The sequence below is a fragment of the Taurulus bubalis genome (genome assembly GCF_910589615.1).
Source record: "Taurulus bubalis genome assembly, chromosome: 7".
NCBI classification, from domain to species: domain Eukaryota; kingdom Metazoa; phylum Chordata; class Actinopteri; order Perciformes; family Cottidae; genus Taurulus; species Taurulus bubalis.
The window spans coordinates 3,122,611-3,147,672 of record NC_136595.1 but is presented as its reverse complement, the minus strand read 5'-3'; the positions used below and the strand labels follow the sequence as shown (position 1 = coordinate 3,147,672).

Here is a 25,062-nt window from a genome sequence, read left to right as displayed (position 1 = left end):
CAGGAGGGTCCTCTCCCCTCATCCCTGAGAATATCTGACACCTCACCTCACCATTACTTAGCCACTTTACTAAGCTCACACCAGCAGACAGAAATGAAGGACAGACATATTTAGAAGAGAGAGAGAGAGAGAGAGAGAGAGAGAGAGAGAGAGAGAGAGAGAGAGAGAGAGAGAGAGAGAGAGAGAGAGGAGTTGATTCAGTTCCTCTAAGACACAATGCCAAAATTAAATGACAGAATTATTCATGTTTTTTCTTTCATCTGGTCCCTAGTAATCCCTTGCTTTCTTGCCTTTGGCAACTCGGTCTAGTCGGTGCAAAATGCTTTTTATGGCTTTTGTCTAAATCTAATCCCATACAGTGGGTTCCTCATTATGGCAGCGCTGGCCTCAAAAAGGCTGCCATTGTTTCTAACTTGTTATTCCATATTCTCAGACTGATGTGCATTTTAATCAAATGTAAATCACTATCAGAGGTCAGCTTCCCTTTTCCTTGTTGTACACCTATCTAGAAAATGGCTCCATTCATTTGCATTCATATTATTTGCATAAAACTGTTTTTACAGTCTGTTTATTCACCCCAGACAGCCAGCGTAACAACAGTACATATGTTGAACGTGGCTACATCTAGCAATGTATGCTCACTCCAGTTCTATCTGTTTTCTCTCTCTCTCTCTCTCTCTCTCTCTCTCTCTCTCTCTCTCTCTCTCTCTCTCTCTTCTTACCTCTGTTTGTTCATTTTTAAACAGACTCAATTTCAGTGCTGTGATGTCACTAGAATCAACGTCAGTTGGAGCTTGAGACTACAAGTTTGAAAATGAAAGAGAAATCAGTGGGAGGCGATAGTATGCTTACAGCTGTAGCGCCCTTTCCTGCCTGCTCAAGGCAAGCAGCTCCAGGTTGCATTAGCTGCTTCTAGCACAGAGGTGGGCAAACTACGGCATTTTAATCCGGCCCGCCGAGTATTATAATTATTATAACATAAAAACAAAAATACGTGTATAATCAACATAACTGGTTAATCAACGTATATGTGTATAATCAACGTATTTGTAATACGTCAAACACAAACATAATCAGGGAGGAGATACAGTTCTGATCAAACGTAATTGGGAATGCGTATTAGTTCTGGAGGAACGCAATTTTTAGGAGACAGGGTTGATCCTCCTCTGTGGCTCTCCTGAAGATTTCTTCCTTTTTTACCCGTGAAAGGGTTTTTTCTATTTTTGGGGGGAGTTTTTCCAGATCCGATCTGAGGTCCCAGGACAGGGACAGATTGTAAAGCCCTCAGAGGCAAATTTGTATTTGTGATTTTGGACTATATAAAATAAACTGAATTGATTTGGATGCCCAGTAGTTCTTCTCAGTGGGCCGTCAACATTGTTGTTTTCATAGACTTTGATTGTGTTTTGATATTACTGAGCTGGTGAAGTTATGGGCCAAGGGAATAACGAATCCTTTTCTAATGACACTTTTTACACTCTGGTGTACTTACTGTTGGTGTCTGCCAAAAACTGAGAAAGATTGGCAGCAGAAGAAGAAAAAGAGAGACACGTGGTTTGATGAAAGAAATGACGACAGACATGTTGCGGGAAAGAGCACTAAAGTGGCCTCTCACACCATCCAAATAAATAAAAAAACACTATTACTGGCACTGCTTCACCTCGATGTCGTCTAACTCTTACTATAGACATTTCAGAGAGTTCAGTGCCGGCCTGGTGTTCGCCATCATGAGCCAGAACCATGCCAAATGCCGGCATACCAAATTCCCTTCAAGTAGAAATGGTTAATAGTCTGCATTTTTCTTGTCCTTCGAACACTCAAAGTGCTTTAACACTACACGTCAACACCCAATAAAAAAGAAATCCAACATGTCTGTTCCATGGCCGAGGAAAGATCAGTCATTGTTAACATGAGCTCCTCTCTCCAGAATCTAAAAAACAAGACGTAGTCTCAAACTTGTGATGTCATCAAGTATAAAGTCTACAGCTGCTCCATCGACAATGAATGGGAGACACATTTTTTTTATTCTGTTGTGGCGTTTCCAGTTCTAAAACAGAAAATGTGATTTGGGAGAGAGTTGGTGTTCATGTGCACTAATCATTTTAAACAATTGGAGTACCATTTGGGGATTTTGAAATTGGTTAGTTCCTCTTTAATGTTTAAATGAAATTGTTCATAATGTGACCTCTTTTCCATTACTTCGACAAGGATTAATGCAATTTCAGTTTTTGCAACAAAAAAAACATCGTTGTTTGCTTGATCATGATTATCTCAATAAAAACTATATTAGCTAGAGCATTTATTCTTTCTGCAACAGAAAGCCAAAGCTTGAGCTTTATCACAGTATAAGCCTGCGAAGACGTCATTTGTTAAATATGTAATGTTTCAACATTTAGAAATATTTTGTCTCAATATGTTTTGTTTATTTATTTATTAACATTTGATGAAAAAAGAAAAATCTGATTATTGCATATCTTTTATTTCTTTAATACTTTAATACATCTTTGGGGGTTTATTGACTTAAATAATATTTTAGCTCAAGTACAGATTTTATTGATATAAAGCATTGGAAGATACTTACTAATATAGATACAGAAGGAAGATTTCTACTGCGTTGAAAAGGTAGTTTCACTGTTGTTCTAACAGCCTGAGAGTATCATCATCTGTTATTCTAGAGAGCAGCACTTTATCAAGAGCTTCAGTTTGGAGAAATGTAAATTATCAGCTCACTAGTCAGACAGGGCTATCTGTTCTGGTAAAGAAAAGGTCACAAACAATGCTTACAGTGAGTTTTAATTTAATTTGTTGCACCATGTCTGCTACTAGAGCAGATGCAGTGGGCGACTGTGGCTCAGTGGTAGAGCAGGGTCATCCTTCAAGCATATGTATCGACGGTTCGATCCCGGCTCCACTAGTTTATGTCGATGTGTCCTTGGGCAAGACACTTAAACACTGCAATGTATGAATGGGTATGAATGTCAGATGGTCCTGATGGGCAGGTGGCTCCTTGCGTGAATGGGTGAATGATGAAAAGTAGTGTTAAAGAGCTTTGAGTGGTCGGAAGACTAGAAAAGTGCGATACAAGTATAGTCCATTTCGTGAAGTAGTGAAAGGAAACACAAACTGAAGCAGACATGATACTAAACCATGTTTTCTATCCGTTTGGACTGTATGTTGTATTTTCCACCATGGCTTATCTAATTGTCCTATTGGTGTTCATGACAAGCAAGAGGATGCAGCAAAGCAGTAAGTAGCTCTATAAATCTACCATTGGCATTATGCCATGCATAGATGATGAGAAACATTTTCATAAGGTCAAGGTTTTATTAAACCTTCATAAAACTATTTTTAGGCCTCTGCTCGAAAATTGCATACCCAAACTAAAAAGGATGTATCTCTGCAACCAATAGGGCTATTTGAATAATGTTGGTGTTATAATAAAATGCTACAGATGCCATATATATATATATATATATATATATATAAATAAATGTGTATATATACGTATATACATATATATATATAAATGTGTATATATACGTATATACATATATATGTATATATACGTATATATACATATACGTATATATATATATATATATATATATACGTATATGTATATATACGTATATATACGTATATATACATATATATGTATATATACGTATATATACATATATATGTATATATACGTATATATACGTATATATACATATTTGTTATACATATATATATATATATACATATATACACATATATCAGTCTATATGTTACTGGCTAAGAGTAAGTGACGATGACACACAGGAAAAACTAAAAATGTTCAGGTTCGCCTCAAAAAAAAGCACTTTTAGGGTAATTATTTCTTTGGAATGATGCAGCTGAAAGGGCTAAACCTCTCCCAAATCATAGCACAATATGTGAACATTCTCTCTGCAAAGTTTGACTTTGACAAAGTGAAGCAGAACAAAGTGAGCATTTGGGCACATTATGGCACATTTGGGCACCATCTGTGCCATTTCAAAGATTTTTAAAAGGTTCAAGCCCAAAAAGAGGAAATCTATCACAGGCCTGTGCAGAGTGCTGAACCAGTCATGTTTTTTCCCTTTCTCTGGTTGTCAGGGAAGCCTTTAAGCAAGTAGCATTGGATTATGAAGCGATCAGAAAGTAAATCAAAGAAATGTGTGATTTCCTATCATCATCTTCCAACTCTTAAAATTGGCTTATTGGGTCCCTTCCTCCAAGCTGTTCAATGTTCTACATACTTCTACAGTTTTTTGGCTATTTAACAAATAATTCCAAAAAGATTACTTTGGCTGTAATGAAATAGAGAAGTAGTCAGTTTCCGAAGAACCGCTGTGACCTCAAAGTGTTTCCGTCTGTCACCAGTGTCTAAGTGAATCTGCTGACGGTCTCTTATTGGTAAAATTCCTGTTATCTAGCTTTAAGACTCAAGATTTTCAAACTTAAACCCAATGCCAAAATACTGTCCATCCTCTCTAATGTATCTTGTATCCTCAAGAGACTTCTTTGACTGCTTTAACAGGATAAACCTTGCTGCTATACTTTGCTGCCATTGTTCCAATGCTCATTAAGTTTAGTAGGTATACCAAAAAAGAAATCCATAATACACTTTTTTAAAGATCATCCATTGGTTTGGTGTAAAAACAAAACACAATTAAACAAAACTGATGAAAAATGAAGCCAGTAGACTTATGTGTGAGCAGCAGTCACTCCCTGGGGCGACTGTGGTTCAGTGGTGAGCAGTGTCACCCTTCAATCGGAGGATCGGCAGTTCGATCCCCGGCTCCGCTATCCCATGTCGATGTGTCCTTTGGCAAGACACAAATTCCTCCCGTAAATGTGCCTATGGTGTAAGAATGTTAGTTACCCCTGATGGGCTCCATAAGTGTATGAATGATAACATGTAGTATTTGAGTGGTCAGTGATGAACAAGTGCATATCAGCTACATTGTCCTTTATGAGGTCGTTGTGGTAATCGTCACTGCGTATATCTTACATTTTTGACTGTTGAGAAGGGAACTGCTCATTGTTCAGAAACAGAAAAAGCACATTTGTTAATCAGCTTGTTATTCTGAAAACAAACAACAATTGTTCCAAAGGCCCATTAATCTGAAGATACACGCTCTCCATGCAATAAACATGGCTAATCATGGACCGAATGTTTATCCACTGCACGAATGTTTCGCAGAGGTGTGCAAGCATCATAACCACACAGAAAATACATTATATTCATTTCCGTTGTTTTCTGACAAATATCTGTGCCTAGTGTGAACCAGCTCTTCGCATCACACTTACAGCCCACCTTAAAGTACTGCTATCTGTTGACTGTGCACTTTATTTGAACTTTAACTGTTGATTTAATTATAAATATTCATGTGCCCCACTATCGCACTCTGTTTTTTATTAAATGTTATGAACCTCCCGCCAGGACAAATTCCTTGTATGTGAAAACATACATGGCAATACATGGTTCTGATTCTGAAAATAGTAAGAGATATCAGCCCACTGAAAGCATATCGCTTCATTTGCATATAATGCATAGAGTGAAAAAAGCAACGTGCCAGAGGGGTTCTTTCTATTGACACGAGAAAAGAAAACGAGATATGAAGCCAGACAAGTCATCAGATGCCAGTGTGCGTTATTCAGACTGCGGAGATGTTAGTAAAGAGGTTGTGGCCCAAAATTACTTCCTCTCACAAGGAAATGAAGAGAAGGCACCAACACACCAGTTACACACAGCTGTGCACATAGGCACACAGTACACAAACCATACATATGGATACAGGTCATGCCACTCGCAATTACCTCCACTTGACGGTGTGAGAATATGGAAAGCCTTGGCAGCATGCTGAGCAGTGTGCAACCTCAAGAGAAGCCAGGTTAAAACACAATTAGCCTGACATAATTCCCATGGTCATATGGAGGAATGTATGTGGGAATACTCATTTAAATGCCAAAAGGCAAGCCTTTGCATTCTACATCATAAATAAGGCAATGCTGCCCTGCCTGTACTGACTTTTATTCTTGTGATGTTGAACACTCTGAATAAACATACAGTATGTATGAACTGTAGTGAGGCTGTATTGTGTATGGGTAATATCCAGCAGAGCATAAATACATTTCTTAGAACTCCATCAATTTTAATCTGTGTCACAGTACATGGACTAGATGGGATTCATTCATTCCCATCCGCAGTTTTATGGTGTGGTCTTTTCTGAAGCAATTTTGGGGAATGTTAGTCAGTTGCTTTATTGAAGTGTTGCTATTCCAGCATCCATGTGAACCATTGTTGTTTTGAAGAGTCACCTCTCCATGAATCAAACTACAGACCTGTATAAAAACACATACAAATGCTACAAATAAAAAGACATATAGACATTATGACTAATTGGTTCTTGTATATAATTGTATTTTCTTCGAAATAATGAATTTGCATTATACTTTATTGAATTGAAGCACAAACAAAACAAGCAGTGGTGTAATGCTGTTTCACAAGAGGGCACCACTGCATTGCACTTATGGAGTGGGGCTTTAATCCCTGCATCAAACACACGTGGCTACTGCATGAACTATCTTGCCATATAGATAGGCTCACAGTTAAAGAGTCTGACCCACTGCAGTCGGTGTGTAAGCCGAAGGGAAGACATACTCGGGTAGTGGCTTCAGCTCAGAGTGGCGTTTCTAAAGCTGCTTATGGAGAGAGAGAAAGAGAGAGGTGTAGAGAGAGATACAAATACATAATGACACTGACAGACAGGGGAAATGAGTCAGAGAGGGATAAACACACACTGTTTGACAGACTCTGTTCAACCCCAAGAGGGGAAGTCTCTTTCCTCCCTCTGGTTGGGGTGTGAGGTTAAGTGTGTGTGTGTGTGTGTGTGTGTGTGTGTGTGTGTGTGTGTGTGTGTGTGTGTGTGTGTGTGTGTGTGTGTGTGTGTGTGTGTGTGTGGCGCTGCAAAGGCTAAAACCTGAGCCATATGAGTCTGCATTTAAGCAGTCTGACTGCTGGTCCTTTGTTCAGTCATACTGAGGAGTCCACATTGTCATAAACTGGCCCACAAGTTCCCCTTTGGTGGAAGTAGGAGTCCTTTATTTTCACTACATATTCCCTTTCAGGGTCTTGGAGAGCTGCTCTCTCATATAACTAACAATCAGCTTTCAATCCACCTGACTAACATGTCCTATGATGGCAGACACTTGGGGTAGAGAGCAACACCCTTGTATGAATTATGTACAATTGCAAATGAAAAAGAGACTCACAAGAAGTAATTTTCACCACCAAACATATTTTAAACTGATAATACAATTTTACCATTTTAAGACGGATTTCTAGGTGCGATGGGCATGTTCACTTTCAGTGAGAGACAACAGACCTACTAACCCACCTTACACTGCAGAGAGAGTGACGTCAGCTCAGCGCAGATCAGATGTTCAGTATTTTCATTTTTTTAATTGTTGATTATATATTTAAATGTTTGTAATCCTAATTACTTTGCTTTTATCTATTGACTGTCTGTGGATTAGACTGAGCCTTTCTACCTAATTTTCAGAAAGGTAATTAATACAGATGAAAACCATACATCAAAATGTGAACATACCATAAAAGATATTGGTGCATTTTGTTGATCACGTAAATCACTGAATATAACAAATGATTTGTTATCGTCTTTTTTTCTTGAATTGACTCAGGAAGACCAACAATCCCTGGATGCTTCAAATCTACCTTCAAAGACTGTCATGATCCTGTTTCCTGTTTTATTTTGATGTTCCCTGACTCGTGTGTTTTTTTTCCTAATTTTTGTCTAAAATCTGTGGAGTATTCTCCTCAACAGCCTATGTCTTGTCTGATTTATTGTTGATTTATAGTCTTGTCTTTTCTCTGTTGGTTGTCACTTTGCCTTTCTTTGCTTCGTTGCTGATTGGAGCATCTGTGTCCTGCTTGTTTATGCCTCTCATTCTGTCTGTTTTCTTTATTAAAGTGTCTTTATTGCTTCTGCCTGCCTCCAAGTCTGCATTTAGTTTCTTCCTCTTCCCACTGAATCTCGACCAATGACAAAGACACATTGTGGGAAAACAAAACATAATTTGAGTTTTGATAGTTCACACAATCACAACTTTTAGAGACATAACCTTTCAAGCCATGGCCTGCATCAGTCATGAAAGTTATTGCTCTGGCACTGTGGATCCTTTTGTGTGAAAAGAAACTTTTCCAGACTGCATCTGTCTGGGTCTGAGAACAGCTGATGGTGCCCTAAAAGGAACTTGTTCCCAATTTCTAAAATCTATTTATTTATTTTCTAATACATTCTCCCATCAAGGACAACGCCACTTTTTATGCAAAAGAATACGTATTCTATGTCAGGTTAACCATGTGTTTTATCTTTTTATTTTTTATTTGGATATTCTACCTGCAAAAGCAGATTCCTTATAGGCAAACCATCTATTTCCAGCTCTCTCGTGGGCATAGTGAGGCAGTGAGACACAGATGTTCAAATTTCCCACTGGACTCTATTCTTACACACATGCACTTCCAAATGGCACACAGAACCCCTCTTTGGGCGGAGAAATTGTCTTGAGAATGGCAATAATTATGCCAACACAATTAAGCAAACATGCTCCACATAAGCCATATCTAAAACAAATTTACCTGGTTAAATGTAAAAATCAACAAGGCTGAGTCTGGGCTCTGCAAACACTGTTTACATTGTCCCTTCAAGTAAACCTGAGGTGCTTTCATTGAAACTGCAGAACAAGCATGCAGTGGATGCAAACCACAGTAAGATGGTGATGTTGATGAGCAATTATACTCGGCAAACGGAAACCTCGACAGTTGAAAAACAGAAAGTGAGAACAGAGAATGAGAGTGTGTCAATGTGTTTGCACACCGTTCCTTTGGTAAATGGGGTAAACAGGTGAAAGCAGTGTAGAACTTTGATCACCTCACTCGCTGTCTTTCTTCTACAGCACATCATGCTCTCTTCGCCTCTCCCTCCTGCTGTACGCGGTGATACAGTGTGTGACAATACAAACACCTCATTCTGTCACTGTCGCCATGCTAACAGGCTCATTGGACTGCCTTGTTATCCAACTCAAACAGGGAGATCCAAAGCTTCCACAGCACATTTCCATAATGTTATTGACCAAGTGCCGGGACACAACGGCGCCTGGAAATATAAGCACACCCCCCGTGTTATTTGCATGTCTATTACCTCAGAAAGCTGCAGCTCTCGACATGAGGCAAGGAGAGCCAATTTGAAGCTCTGCTGCACACCCAAGTCCCCTAACCACCCACACCCACACAACCCCCGAACACATCAGAATCATGGCAGAAACTGGAGAGCAAAGCATTTTGGGAGTCAGGAAGTAGTGTAATGAAGGCCAACTGTGTCCTTTAGTGGGTTAAACAGACACACTTGACATGCATCATGGATCAGCCGTGAAATAGGCTGGAAGGCAAAGTTCAGCAAAGCCAGTGTGACAGGAATTTCAAACAGATGTACCTGTCTATCTTTCCAACATGATGTCAGAAACCTCCAGTGGTGTTTAGATTGTAAAGGGAAGATAATAGGATCGAATATAGGTGGCAGATTTAGCTGTTGTGACAGTACAGGAGGATTATACCACCAAGTCTGAGGATGTGAGGGGGATCCTGGTGGCTCAGTGAGCTGAGGGCTGTAGACGATGTGTACTTGCAACATGATTAAAAACACAGATTATGGTGTGTATGTATAGCTCAGGTGCCTTGCTTTTTCCATTTGAGCTTCACAGGTTACACTGCTAGAAAGACCTAAAAAAAACACCTCTCTCTAACTCTGATCTTACTCTCTTTTATTCACACAGTTAATATAAGTTTAGTATGTGCTTGGCGGAAAACTTTTAAATTGCCTACTGACGACATGTCAGGTTTATTTTGGCATAGAGAAGAACTGCTACCTGCTCAATTTATGCTGTCCAAAGAATACATAAATATTCTGTGGACAGTATAATACATATGAATGGGGTTTTAAAGGGTTTGAATTCAGCAAGGTCACACAATAACACAGACAAATAACTAATGGAGGCATCGATAGACAGTTGAAATTATTTTGACTGTTTTTGTCTAAAGAGTCTGACTTTGAAGAGAGCATGGCTGTGTGACGGCAAGGTTAAGCGATGAAAATATTCACAATATATATATATATATATATATATATATATATATATATATATATATATATATATATATATATATATTTTGCTTCCACGTTTTGCTGCTGCTCCTGTGATGGTACTCCTGTCTGTTTCCTTGCACAACCCCACTTCAAGAATCTATTTTTCAATCTTTCTAAAATCTATTTGTTCTGACAAAATGCTAGAAAAGCAAACACAGGACTTTCGTCCAGCTGTTCTTGTCCTGTGGCATTCTAAAAGTAAACGTTAATTTTGTCACGTTAGTCATCATTCACGTGACTTGTTAGTCACAGAACATCAACAATCAATAATCAATAAGAGGGCACAGTCCCTGCAGACACAGACGTCCTCACACACTTCTACTGGGTCATTAGTGATGTTGATGACTCTTTTTGTCTTCTACACATTGATTTATTTTTTAGGAGAATCCCCCTTATTTGGCCTCTATTCTAATTATCGGAGTATGCATGCAGATTGTTCAAATATAGATACCACAACCTGAAATTATAATTTCTTCCCTGTTTGCACTCATATGGTTCTATGCATATCATGCCTGACCCATAACTACTACAGCCTAGTTTGTACAGTAACATATTGTATATAGATCATTACCTGTGAATGAGAAAACAACAGTGGAAAATTGTTGAAATACACACTGCCATGGGTCACTTGAGTTAAAAAAGTCTGGAAACACCGCTGGATCAAACCCTGCCTTACCATGAAGCCATTTGCTTTCCAAGTTTTTGAGTCTCATGCACAATGTATGAAACTTTAAATTCTGTCACAAATGTTGAAAGTCAACACAATAATATAATTCTGGCTTTGATTTCCATCCGGTTTTGTACCAGAACTCCTCCATGACCATTGTGAATGTGTCATCGTTTGGTTTCCCTACTAATCCATCCCTATCTGTAAGCAGACATTAATAAATCATAAGAAGAAGTTTTCAGAAGCTTTAACCTCCATGCATAATTTAGCCTGCATGGATGCTCATGCTAAAGCTCCCACACTCAACTATTCAGTAATGTCCCACTAAACATTCAATTAACTGCAACTCCAACTTGAACCAAAATGAACAGAGTAAGTATTTTCTTCTGAAAACGTCTTGATAAGACTCACTGAAGTTGGTTCTTACCTTGAAACAAGATGGGAAGTCAGGCATTGTGTGATAGTTTCACTTTCTACTGTATCCCTTTACTCTGAGCAGGCTGAGAACTGGGTGGGCAACATTTTACAATGATAACTCAGACTTGAAAAAAAAAACATAGTGAATCACAAGTTTTAGTCAAATCTTAGTTTCATGGAACATAAATATCCAAAAGAAATGGTGAGTTAGTACCCAGCTCTCTCAGCACTAGAACGTAACTGCTCCTACAGTACAATTGACAGCGCTAATGCAACACTTAAAGTCAGATTTAACAGTCAGTGAACATATGGTCCCTATCTACAGAGTGTTAAGTTACACTGAACATAGTGTTACAATTTCAGAGTCAATTCAACTCTGGTAAAAGTTAATATTTTACACTACACTGAGAAGTGTTACTCAGATTTCACATTAGGATGTGAATAACACCTGTATGTTATTCACATTTGACACGAAGACTCAAATATTACTCTTCATGAGTGTTAGACCTACTTGACACTAAGTGTTGTTTTAATTGACTCTTGCCATTGTTAAAACATATTTACTCTTGTATTTACTCCGTATTAGTGTACTTTTTTCCAACACTAACTCTTCAACAGAATAACTTTGAAGTGTTTTGCATTTTCTCACTTTACCATGTCCAGCTAACACTTAAAACAAGAAACACCAGTATATGCAGGTCTTAATAATAACAATTTATTACAAATAAAAACATTTTAATTTAGTTTGCATACAATGTTCAGATGCCAGTGTAACCCTCGTCCCTCAGACCTTTTGTCGTTGTCGTCCAGACAACACGTCTCCACCAGCTTTCTTAGCCAACACAGATCTGCTGTGAAACGATAGAGAAGAGGACAAGACAATGAAATTAAATATGAAATGATCTTGAAGAAATGAACGTAAATACAAAGATTGACATCCCTGCTGCTACTGCATTAGCAGTAGCAGCAGGGAGCTAGCAGCAGCGCTAATGTTTCAGAGGTGATTTAGAGAAACTTACTACAGTCTTTCGAGAAGTGCAAGATGGCGCAGTGAGGAGACTCCTGATCCATTTGAGAGGAGAGGAGATGGGCAAAGTACAGAGTACTTTCCAGAGTACTCTACGTCTCGTAGCAGTGTACAAATACATCAACACTGGGGTTTGTTTTACTCTTGCTGTTGTTGTATTACTCTGAAAGAGTCAATGTACTTTGACACTGCATTCTTACACTGAACAGTTTATTATTGACTGAACTGATTATTTACACCAACACTGGGCAAGAAATTGGTAGTAATTACTCTTGACGTTGTTGAAATAACTCTGGAAGAGTTCATATACTTTGACAATGCGTATTTAACACTGGGGAATTTACTGTGTGTCCTCAATCTGTCCGTGTTGAACTTTCCCTCTGTCTATCTGTTGTCAGCTGTCTGTGTTTTTTTACTTTGCCAGTTGACCATCATCTGCCTGCATGCATGTCTTTTATTGTTGTTTAGCTGTGTCTGACTGATTCATATATTTCACATACTCTGTATGCTTTTATGTTCTGTGCCTCTGACATGGATGTGTCTAACAATGCAGCATAATCTTGTCCATTCTATTTGAACATAGTTATCTCTCATTTTATTTGCTTTGTGTGTGTTGAATTTGTGAGCCTCTGTTAGTACTTGACAATCTCTAAGAGTCTCCTGAATTACGTATATTAATATTCTCACTCTATTCATTATTTGTGCACGCATTTTAAAGCGTCAATATTGTATAACCTTGTATATTTAATCTTGTTTCTGTTTTTAGGTTTGTTTTGTAACACCTGCCTCTCGGGACTACAGATGAAAAATAGCCTCTTGGCTAACTGGCATTTACAGAATTGTTTTTATTAATGTGTACTGTCCCCTTATCAAATAAACCATTATTATTAATGCAGAAAGAAAGGGTGTGGAGGTCAAGGTTGTGGACTGGGGATCCAGTGTAGACTGTAGTTAGCATGTATAGATATTATAGCTAGAAACCCATTAACATGACATTCATCTAGAAAGTTGTGAAATGTTGATATTATTTTCCTGGAGAAGTCGGTGAAATTCACCGAGCTGTGTGTACCTATGGATAATATTTTGCTGCAATAAAAATTATCAGACTGAAAACTTTGTGTGTTTATATGTTGACAAAGTTTTCCTTTGAGGTCAACTGCAGTTGAAAAAAGGCAAAAAATCGCAATATATTGCAATACTCAATATATTGCAGTATCGTGATAATATCGTATCGGTACTTAAGTATCGTGATAATATTGTATCGTGGGACCTCTGGTGATTCCCAACCTTAGTATTTAGGCAACTCAAAGCACTTGGTATACGTTCGGAAGATAGCAATTGCAGACCCCCCTGTCCCATGCCAAAGTTCTTACGTCACCTCTCTACCTCGACCTTCTACACATTTTGTGTGATACAATAACTTTAAATGTTCTAGACTGAAATAGCTATTGTGTTCTACCTTCAACAGAGCAAATAACATCAGAGATACCCTAATACAATATTCTGACATTATTTACATGGCATAACCATGGCTTTTATCATAATATATAATGTCCATTTAAAGGAAACAAATAGATGTATTGTAGCAATCTTGTATTTAAATCAATATGCTAATGACTCCATGTTCCATTCATTGGGTTAATTTGAATCCAACAGAGGTTTCTAAATAACCCTAGGTACCCAGTGAAAAGACCCACCTGTCAGAAATTAACATGGGGAAAAGGTTTAAACATTCACTGTTTGGAGCGTGGAGCGCTGAGAAAGAGGTGCCGCATGTTAAAGGTTAACACAATTGTGCAATCGTAGCCACACAACAAGAGGTGTATGCTATCAAAGAGCCCACGTACAAAGAGCAGCCACGAGCTGCTGGCCAGCAGTTCTCATTTGATAAACAGCAAAGAGGATATGGAAATAAATCAGTGAAAAACTAACCACACACATGACAGCTACATTCAAAAGGACCTGGGAAATTGCCTCACTACCATGGGCAACTCTTTGGCACATTTTAGACGCCTCATATTTTTTGTAGACACAATTATTATTTTTTCTCTTTTCTATTTCCCTTTGTGTTCTGCACTCTGACGAGTCTGGAACATGGTATGTCATTCAGGCAGCTGGTCTCATTGTTTGATGGGCACAACCATATCCAAGATCAGCATCTGCACAGCTCACAATGCTGCATCCAAAGGGGACCCCTCTCCCTCGTTATACCTGAATATAATCAACTAAATATTGAATTATTTAATCATACTGGGGATAGTCTTGACTCAAGACTGTCACCGTTACTTCAAACACATAGGAGATGTTCAGCTCAGGTCAGAATAGGCTGCATTCAGACTCACAGTAGCACAAGTCCTTCATTTCAATGCAACCAGGTCGTCCAGCAAAAAGGTTTCATCTGGTTCAACTTTTGCTGCGTCACAATGCAACATCACTCAACAAGACACAGTATTGGTTTATCAAATACACTAGATGCAGCCACACATTCCTGGTAGAATACATTTGAGAAACTATTTAAAGAACATTAGATTTAACGGTTTTGTCAATGAGTAGCAAAAGGGAATGAAGAGCTATTGTAATATAACCTAGTGTACAACATGAATAATAGACTACCTGGGTTGAACAGAAAGAAGGTATATTAGCTGTGATATATAAAAAAATTGGCAAAACACAAGACAAAATGTAAAGCAGCTAGGATTTGCATATAATATGAACAGCATACAGCCTTTCTCTTGTAATAGTGTAATCCTATCTATGGTATAAAACACTGTAATAACAGTTGCAGGATACTCAGAAGTAACATGAGATGGACCATTTTGATGTTAGTATCTATACTCAAAACCAAGTCCAGTATTGATCATTTTTAGGTATTGATCCACTCACTAGAACTGGATAGGTGGGTTATTTGTTATATAACTTCCTTATTTAAGTTCAATTCAGTTTATTTTGTATAGTACAAAATCACAAATCGAATCAGGAAAAACAGAGGAGGATCCCTCTCCCCGGATGGACAGAAGCAATAGATGTCATGTGACCAGAATGACCAACGTAACAGAGTTACAGTGCATTCAATTAATATGACAGAAATTATTCATATAATGAGTAGGGTTGGGTACCGAGAACCGGTGCCAATATGGCACCGGTTCCAACACATCCGGTACCCACCGGACCGAAAAGCAACGCAGATTTCGGTGCTTTCTTCCGGTGCCTCAGCCGATTTAAATACTTTTTTTTTTTATACTACTCTGTAATGTTGCATGGTATATAGATACTAAAAAGTTAGCGCGATATCCGCACGTTAAAAACGCTAGGAATTTGATGTATAATACTATTAAAATAGCGGATCAGAGCGCACTCCTCCACTCTCTGTTGTTTGCCTGCATGCAGAGCGGGTTTCAAGGGGGCGGGGCGAATGGACATGAGGAAACGTTATGGAAAATAACAAATTAACTTTCGTTTATACCATACAAGCTCGTATATTGCCTTTATTAGCCTAAACTACAAGAAGGATGCAGGAGGCAAACCCTGGTCCTCATAAGACCTGTTATTTTCACGCTTCCATCCAGCCAATTTTAGTTCCTATGACTTCTGTGGTGGAATATAACTTTGTGATCATTTTTTTAATCACAATATTATCTGATCCCGGTGTATGCGTTCATCATTTACAAGTGTATGTTTACCTTATGATTCAGTGCCTGTGCATATGCATCCCCTCCTCCGGGACAAATGTGTACCCAAAATCAAACTGTTCATCAAGTGTTTGTTCTTGAAAATCAAGTTGTTCATCTACTTACGCAATAAATCAAACATTTACAGTCATTGTTTATATGACTCTTTCAGTAAGTAGCAAACACTGTTCTGCATCTCTTTCAGGAATAAATGAATGCAGCAGCATAATGCATATTAATCTAGAGGAAAATTGGAGCAACGTGGAGTAAACCTGACAGCGAACACCTGCCGATGATATCTAACCAAACACTGAGGGCTCTGCAGGAATCTGCTTGTTTATGTTTTCATTTATCTATTTCCATTTACAGGTGACATTCAAAGGCATGTCAGAAATACACAGAAAACACACGTCCAGGAAACATACACTCATTTCTTCCGTCTGACATTTTTCATGAAAAAACACCATCGGTTCTTTTTGAACGCCCACATACACAATCCACACCTACACACTGACATAACGAGAATTGGGAAGGAATTATGTATAAGGCAGAGGCTTTGATTTGCTGTGGCTGTCTCAGCAGGCAGCTTACAACAGCACAGCAGTGATCCAAAACTACAGGAAAGAGTCAAATTAACAAGCTGAGGGAGGGTGGAGAGAGGAAGACAACAAAATCCAAACAATAAACTGAGAGGTTGGGGAAGTCTGGGGAACGTTACACAGAGCCATGGCATACAGCGGAATTACATTTACTCTAAACAGTTATTTCACTGGCAGCATTTCCACTGGAGAGCCCTCCTGACAGCTTCTTGTGTCTTATTTTTCCATTTGAAAAAGGAGGTGCTGTTGACACTGAGAACTGAGCAATTTTTTAAAGCTCTTAAAACACCAAGGGCTTGAAAGGAAAAAGCATTTCAACCTAAGCAAAACAGGTGCAGTGCAACAGCTACACAGAACAGCAGGAAATGCTTCAGTTCCCCCAACCTAAGTGCACATGAAGTGTGCACATGAAGTGTGGACTTTTCACTAAATTGCGTGGGATTGTTTTGTAGCAGAGTATTTGTGAAAAGACTAAGTCTCTGTGTGCTGAATTCTCATCCTCTCTGTATTTCCACCAGATGACACAGTGATGCTGCCTAGGGAACATCTAGACACTCCGACATCGTGTCTGTCTGATAAGCCAGGCTTTAAACAACACTGTAGTATCCGCAAATTGAAAAGCAAATGTAATATGTCCAGTGTGAGCATTTCATGATGAATAGAACGGTCATTGATGTCCTTTTGAGGAGTCACTTGCAAACAACCTATCCTGTTGTTTATGTAAGAGGATGTATTACATTTTTTGTTTTTGAAAATTCATACAGAACACCAATTAATAAGATTCCAGAGTTTACGGGCCTCAACAGGAGATTTTATTCTAATTAAGCAAGATGACAGTTGTGTCAGTGCTGGTTCTATCTCACAGGTTCTCTATTCTGACGGAAGGGCGAAATCTCCATATACTACATGTAGAAGAAAATGTGAACTGTGAAATGACTCAATGGATAAAGCAAAAATATCTAACCGGTCCATTGATGAAAAAAAAGAAGTCAGATAAAGCCATTTTCATCATTTTATTACATTACATTTGACGATATCTATCAACTGGAGGGTTCCTATAAGCAAAGCTGATTATAAGCAATGTTCACATATAAATGCAACAGTTTCTGCGTTTACTTTCTAAATAATATCTGACCAGCAAGTGCCTGCATTGTTAGAAATCTAAATAATCAAATCAACAAATACCACATGTATTATTCAAATGCATGGCTGATAGGTTACAGGCAGCACATGGAAAAGCAAAATGGCTCCAGCTGCACTCATGTGAACAGTCAGCTGTGGTATCCATGAATTAAAAGGATGTCTGTGATGCAGGACAGGATCATTTGCAATGCAGAAACAGATTTATAAAGTTCTACTTTCTACCAAATAATCTGCATTTATAAGCTACAGCACACATCTGAGGTGGTCAAGTTGGCATCAGAGAGTTGAAGGCAGCAGCTGTATGAACTGACTTTACTTCTTGTATATATACAAAAATAAAAATCGGGAGAAATATCATTTTACTGTTTTCAGCTTCTATTGAATGCATCTAGCCAAGCTATCCATCTTCTGGCCTCTGTTGTCATGCAGAGAGTGTGTATAGATCACCTCTACATGCATGTTTGTGCCAGGTTTCATATCTAATAGTTCTGAGGTGCTTTTCCAAACTGCAACCTTGTTTTTTCTTCCATCTGCCTGAAGAGGAAGCGATTACTGTAAATGATATAATGCGCATGGTTTACATCCCATACTAAATACTGATTATCTCCTCCACCACAAGGTCTATTTGAATAATTACAAAAGGTATAATATACAGAAAACCCTTGTGAGACTAGTTAAGAAGAAAATAAGAATCTTCCAGGATGTATTTTCTTATTTTAATTATGTTTCTGAATGTTCATTGTCATATAATAACATATCACTATGTGTTAACAGTATCTCTGCAAAGTTTGGCTTTGATTAAGTGAAGTTAAGTATTTTTAATAATGAATTTAGTGCAAATATTTCGAGCCATGTGTCAGATCTGCTGACACTGAAAATGCCATCACTTTTTTTCTGATCTTTGAACGCGCTTTGCGTCACTACAGCCGGGTGTTGCTGGAGGAGAAGCGGGTAAAGAGTCCAAGCAAGGCATGTGGAATATGTATCAGACATAAGTAAGTCATATTTCACTTTTCTTTGCTGGAAATGGGTTGCACTGTGGTTGGTAACTTGGTGAGGCTTTGCTTTACAGCGGATGTGGCGGCATTAGTAGATTCAGTAGGTTCTAAGCTTTCCAAAACGGTGTGCTAATCCTGTGTGGCTTTTTGCTATCGATATGGATATTTTCAAAACTCTGGGTGCTCGCTCGAGTCATTCGACTCATATTTATGGTTTATGTTAATATTTATTGTGGAATAGTGTCATAAACACAAGACATTGACTATAGGCTCTTGTAAAGACAGGCTCTGGAGTTTATTTTACTATTCACATCAGTGGCTTTGATATTGATTGATAGGACTTGGGAAGAGCTGAACCCCATTTGAGGCAGTTTCGGGGCGTCTGGCTCCCAAAATGTTTAAATGACTGATCAAGGATGAATCTTGTTTCCGCCCGTGTTCTATCACTGTCCGTTTTCCATTTTTTTCTTTTTGCTGATCCAGCAAATATCCGTATCAGCATATAGAATGGAAAATAAAAATAAATGTAGTGACTAGTGTAGTGTCTGTTCATGTTTAGATATAAAAAGTAATTAAATGATGTACTATTCTGCATCCAGTGACGTGCGGTGAGGTTTATAGCTGGTGAGGCACTGACTTCATCAGAATCAGATTTACAAATATATGCGCTGAGCGTAGATTATTTGCCATTTTGTTGCCAGTAGTTTACGGGTTATGTTTAATTTCTGCATTCTTTACACATACAAACTGTAGCCCACAAAATGCACATTTCATTAAAAAACAAAACAAAAAAAATGTTATCGCTGTCTTACCTTTACTTATAAATGAAATCCATGCGCCGGTCCTTCTGCACAAAAATATCGAGAGCTTTCTGGTAAAAGTCCTCCTTATCTTCCTTCAGTTTTAAAAGTCTGTCTGTCTCAATGGAGATCACTGCCAGTGAAGAGAGCCTTCCTTGATCGGTCCTGTTCCGGCTGTATGTTTTGAGTCTTTTCAGTTCTGAGAATGACCGCTCCACTGACGCTGTAGTAACCGGCACAGTGAGCACTAGCTGGAGCAACTTTGTTGCCTCAGGAACAGTTGAAATAAGATCCTTCTTGGTCAAAAAGTTGAGGAGCTGGACAGGAGATTTACATTCATCCCTCACCGTTTTTGAGCTATACAGTCCAATGAGATCAGTTTTTAGTCTGACAAATTCAAAGAACTTGGCATACTTTGACAGGCTCTGCAGTTTCGTGTCATCAAAATGTTGTGACATTTCACTGAATTTTGCGCAATCCACCAAACCAAGGAAATCAAGTTCATCGAAATGGTCAAACCGCGCCTTCATTTGATCACTGATGTCGTCAAGAATGTTACATAACAGGCGTCTCTGTTCCTCTGTAACCGACGGTCTGTCTCCACTCTGTCAAACCAAGTGCGCCGCATTTCTGCTCAAATCGGTCGTAGAAACTGTCAAACTCTAGTCTCATGCGCTCGATAACTGAGACTGTGTCGCGGATGCGTGCAATACAGTATTCAATGTCCATCATCTTGTTTTGTAACACTCTGTAAAGTGCGTCGGTTTCGTTAAAAATGCCTTCATACGCAGTAATTAGAAAGCATGTTGATGCTTTTGACAGCCACCGATCGTATCCTGCTGCCATCATTAGCGTGTCATTATCCCAGCTATCAGGATTTTCCATAATGATATGAAACACGGCAGGGAGATCAGTTTGGTGCATGCTTATTGTCTGCAGAAGCCTAGAATTAGAATTCATCTTGTAGGCCCTGCTCTGGGTAAACAACGCTTGACAACACCATCCAACACGTGAGTGCGCTTTGTGGACTTGCTGAAAAACGTCCCTAGTCCCTCAGCTGTTTTAAAAAATACGCGACACTTGGGCATGCACTTTGACGAGTGTAATAGCACTAGGTTCAGCTTGTGTGCGTAACAGTGGGTAAACATGGCCTCAGGCACCTTTTCTTTAATTTTAGCCTGCACCCCATTAAGCTCTGATGCCATTACAGCTGCCCCATGTATGTCTGAGCTACAAGCTTATCAACACAGCCGTATTTCTCCAACACTCCCAGGACATACTCAGCTATGGCAGGAGCGCGTCTGTCCGCACTCACATCATCAAAGCCAAAAACGCCTCCTTCACCTCACAGCCTGCTTCAGTTTTAGTCACATAGCGCAATATGACAGAGATCTGAGCTTTGCTTGTGACATCTGTAGTCTCATCTACTTCTACAGCAACAAATGGGGCTTCACTGATGTCCTTTTTAATATCATTTCTAATGACATCACCGACTGCTTCAATCAAATCATTCTGTATTCTATTCGACAAGCCAGAAAATACAGTGGATGTCTTCAAATGTCTAGTTAGCCTGTCATCTTTCTCAGCTAAGACATGTAAGAGTTCAACATAGTTGCCGCGATTAGCAGAGCCCATACTCTCATCATTTCCACGAAATGCTAGCTGCTGTTTGGCGAGGAAGCAGGTCGCATTGATGAGATCTTTTAAATCTCGCGGTTCTCTTTTACCTTAGCATTGTGGACACTGACGTTGAGTCGCCGCTGTTCATCCAAAGCCAAGTCTATCCTCGTCATGCCAAACGTTTTTAGCGCAATCTGGCTTTGAATATGAGCGACTGACCACTCATGTTTGGTGAGGCTTCTTTGCAAATTCTTTAGGTCACAAAATCCCATTTGAGTCCACACAGTGCCACCGGTTCAAAAAAGAAGGCAAGGAAAGCAGAAAAGGCGGTTTCTTGCAGAACATCCACAAAGCCAGTCTTTTCGCGTATACCACTCCGTTTGGAAAGAGCGAGTAACTTTCCGTCCTGTTGATTGAAACAAACCATTCAGCTCCGCGTTGGTCTTCCTTTAGTAATTATCTCCTGCTTCGCTTGAAAGTCCACTTTAGAAAACTGTTAAAGTGAAGAAATATAGTCATCCATGTTGAAGGTCGGGGTGCACGAGACGGAAAAAATAAATCGCTGCACTTGACTCGCTTACGGCGCCGTAAAGCCGAGTTTGTCGCTGTCACTTACTCTGAGGTCGTGGAGTCACAAAACGAATGTCTGGGATCATGAGCGCCCCCTGTCGTGAGGCAAGAGAACTGTTTGTCTCACCTCGGACTTTTTTCTCTGCCGTTTTGATCGCTCAGCAGCACACAAAACATGTTACACACACACAGTTGGTGACAAAAAACACTGTACATTATATACGTAAGCCAAATTATGGAAAATCAGTTCATATATTAAACGTGTTTGAACCAGACAGGAACGCGCTCTGACCGCACGGCAGACAGAGCAGTTAACGAGGGATTGCGCAATCCAAGGGAGGCACAGCCCGCTGCTGCCTCACCGGCTTCGCTTCCGAGCATTTGAACGTGAAATTGCAAAAATTCAGCGATTTTGAAGAAAAAATAATCAAAATTGGTGAGGCTAAATGAAAAATTAAAATTTAAACAATTACAATTATTTTATCATTATATGTTTTCTTTCTTTGCATGATCGCAGGTGAGGCACTGCCGCACCTGCCTCCCCTGACCGCACGTCACTGTCTGCATCATACACCAACTGAAAGCTCCAGCTTGACGTGAAGTACATTTGATTAGGGTACATTGTGCTGATAATGCCTTAGATATTTACTCAGAGTAAAAATGTATTGCAAGACTTTTACTGTGTGGTAGTAATAGCTTTTCTATTGATAGTTAAACGTTTACTCAAGTTTTGAGTAGGACTTCTTCTTTTGCCGCTTACCAACATGTCTAGTGAGAAAGAGTAAAATGTAAAGCAAGACAACCTTGGACCCCCAAATCACTAAATCTGTGAAATACACTTAGCGTAGCTATTTTGTAGGCAGTAACGTTATTAATCTTAGAAATTAATATCAAGTCATGCACCGGGGAGATTGGCCATCAGATCGTTGTGTCAGGTTGCAGAGCGAACTGTAGTCAATAAGCCGCTGTGGTGCCCTGAAGTATCCCTGAAGTGTATTAATACTGAATGTGTCGCAGGTCCAAATTGCACCGAATTCAACAATGCAACAAAGTGTCCCAAGCAACAAAAGGAGATCAGATGAGATTTTCTTAAGATATGCAACAAATACACAGACAGACATGCATATAGATAGTTAGGTCTTTTACAGTAATAAACACATCGATATTTAAGCTATGGGCAGTTTGGAGGAGTTGAATAAAGCAAGGTTGATATGAGTAATGAGGTGTCCTTTCACATCTTCTGTTCTTCTGAGCTGTATTAGTACAGGGGACCTGAGAGCATTGCAATTGGTGAGAGACCAGACAGCCAGCATCTGTCTCTGTCTCTGTCTCTCTCTTCCATTTAAACACACCCACTTACATACACATTCACACACTCTTACATGCTCACACAGCAGTCTAGACATCTGGTGGGGCTCTACTGGGTCTTGCCACTGTGGTACTGGGATTCTTACAAGGACTAAAGATACTTCAGCGGTAATGACACGTCCCTATTGGCCAGACCGGGCAGAAAAACAGGAAGTGGGGACAAGACTGAGGGTCGGAGAGGTCATCCATCTTGGGAGGGTGATTTAAATACAGTAGAACCGAGTCACAGAGGTACAGAGAGATATAATGTGCTCTGCCTGAGGTCAAGGCAATGTGAGAACATTTAAGCATTTACCAGATTCCAGGAATGGTGGTTTAACCCAGTTTTCAACAGTACCATTATAATTGTTATGCACTTTGTGTTTAAGAAACATTACACAAATAACCAGAACAACAGCAGAGTACTTGAGAAATATATTCTCACAGAGACAGATTAACAGATTAGTTGCTAATCTTGTCTAAGAAATTGTTATGAAGGTGTTGGAGATGCTGAGTTGTGTGGTGTGGTATATGGTTAGGACATGTAGTCCTGCTGAACTCAAAATGAGAGCTGTTTACGAGACCTTCTGAACCCCTTCGTCGAACGAGTCTGTATATGGGCCTCTGGTGTGATACAGCAAACGAAAAACGGAACATCCTGGCCTTATAAGTCAACATATATAAGAATATAAATACATTTGTCATGTTTATGACACTATTCCACAATAAATATGAATAAAAACCATAAGTATGACTCGAAGGGAGTCAAGAGTGACTTGGGAGAACACCCCGATTTTTGAAAATACGACTTTTCATATCGATAGCATGAAGCTACACAGGATTACCATACAGTTTTGGAATCCTTAGAGCCTACTGAATCCAACAAATTCAGCATTAATTAATATAGTTACTATATACTATTTATTTGTTCTTCTTCTGTGTACTATCATAAACTAATATACCACTAACACATATATGAACATACTATCTATGTTCACAAGGGGTTTATCTATATTATAGCTTTTTTTAATTATTCAAATAGACCTTGGGGTTGAGGAGATATTCAGTATTTAGTTTAGCAAACCATTCGCAATTTTCGCCATTAAATTGGCTGGGGTAAAAAAGGTTGGAGCTAAATTCTAAATTCACAGAAAATCTATGATTGGAAGATTGTCTCCACACTCATAACATTGCAATGGCTGAGCCAGCGGCTAAAAACTAACAGCGCTAAAATTGCAAACAACTGCAACAGAGCAACAGAGTTTGACCAGTGGTCCAGTTCAGCCCAAACCAAGGTGTTTACCTGTTGGTATGTAGGGAGAAATGGGTATCACAAAAATATAGCACTCACCAATGGCAGGGTTTCCTCCGGGGTTGAGAGTTACTCGGAAGGCTTGATGCCAGGTGTGGCGGCCTGGGGGAGCGTCACATGGGTCAATGTAGAGCAGAACACCTCCGAAACCCAGCTCAGACAGTAGGGACAGCTGGACACACACAGAGATGCAACAATGAGAAACATTTGAAACAAAATGACAAACCATTCCGACTAATTATGAGAAGAATGAATTTGTGCATAAATGACCTGAACTTTTTTACTGCATTTCAGCATCAAGATATATTATCTGGAATAGGTAAATCAGCTATTTTGAATGGATATACCTTTGATAAATCTGAACATTGTTGTAGGCATTTGTTATTGAAAACATATAGACACATACATTTTTGTTTAAATACATGAGAGCAAATACATGCATTTAGACAGTAGGCCAGGCCTGGCCAACCCGCGGCTCCCGAGCCGCATGCGGCTCTTTGCCTGGTTTCATGCGGCTCTTGCGTTCATATCGAAGTTTGTGTTTTTTTTTTTTTTTTTTTTAATCTTTTTATTGATTTTGCAAATACTTTAGACCACTGGTGTCGAACTCAAGGCGCGACGGCTTGAAAGCCATGAAATCGCGGACCCGTTTTCAGTCATTC

The 25,062-nt window shown here is 39.2% G+C and overlaps 1 protein-coding gene across 1 annotated transcript in view; it reads right to left on the bottom strand.

Annotated features, from left to right (window-relative positions):
- Positions 1 to 25,062, bottom strand: part of naaladl2 (N-acetylated alpha-linked acidic dipeptidase like 2) — a gene marked incomplete at both ends in the record, with an annotated part of 281,105 nt that overhangs the window by 173,506 nt on the left and 82,537 nt on the right. The window contains one exon of the mRNA XM_079221477.1: positions 24,440 to 24,572. Coding sequence (XP_079077603.1) covers positions 24,440 to 24,572 — 133 coding nt within the window. The remainder of the gene's footprint in view (positions 1 to 24,439; positions 24,573 to 25,062) is intronic.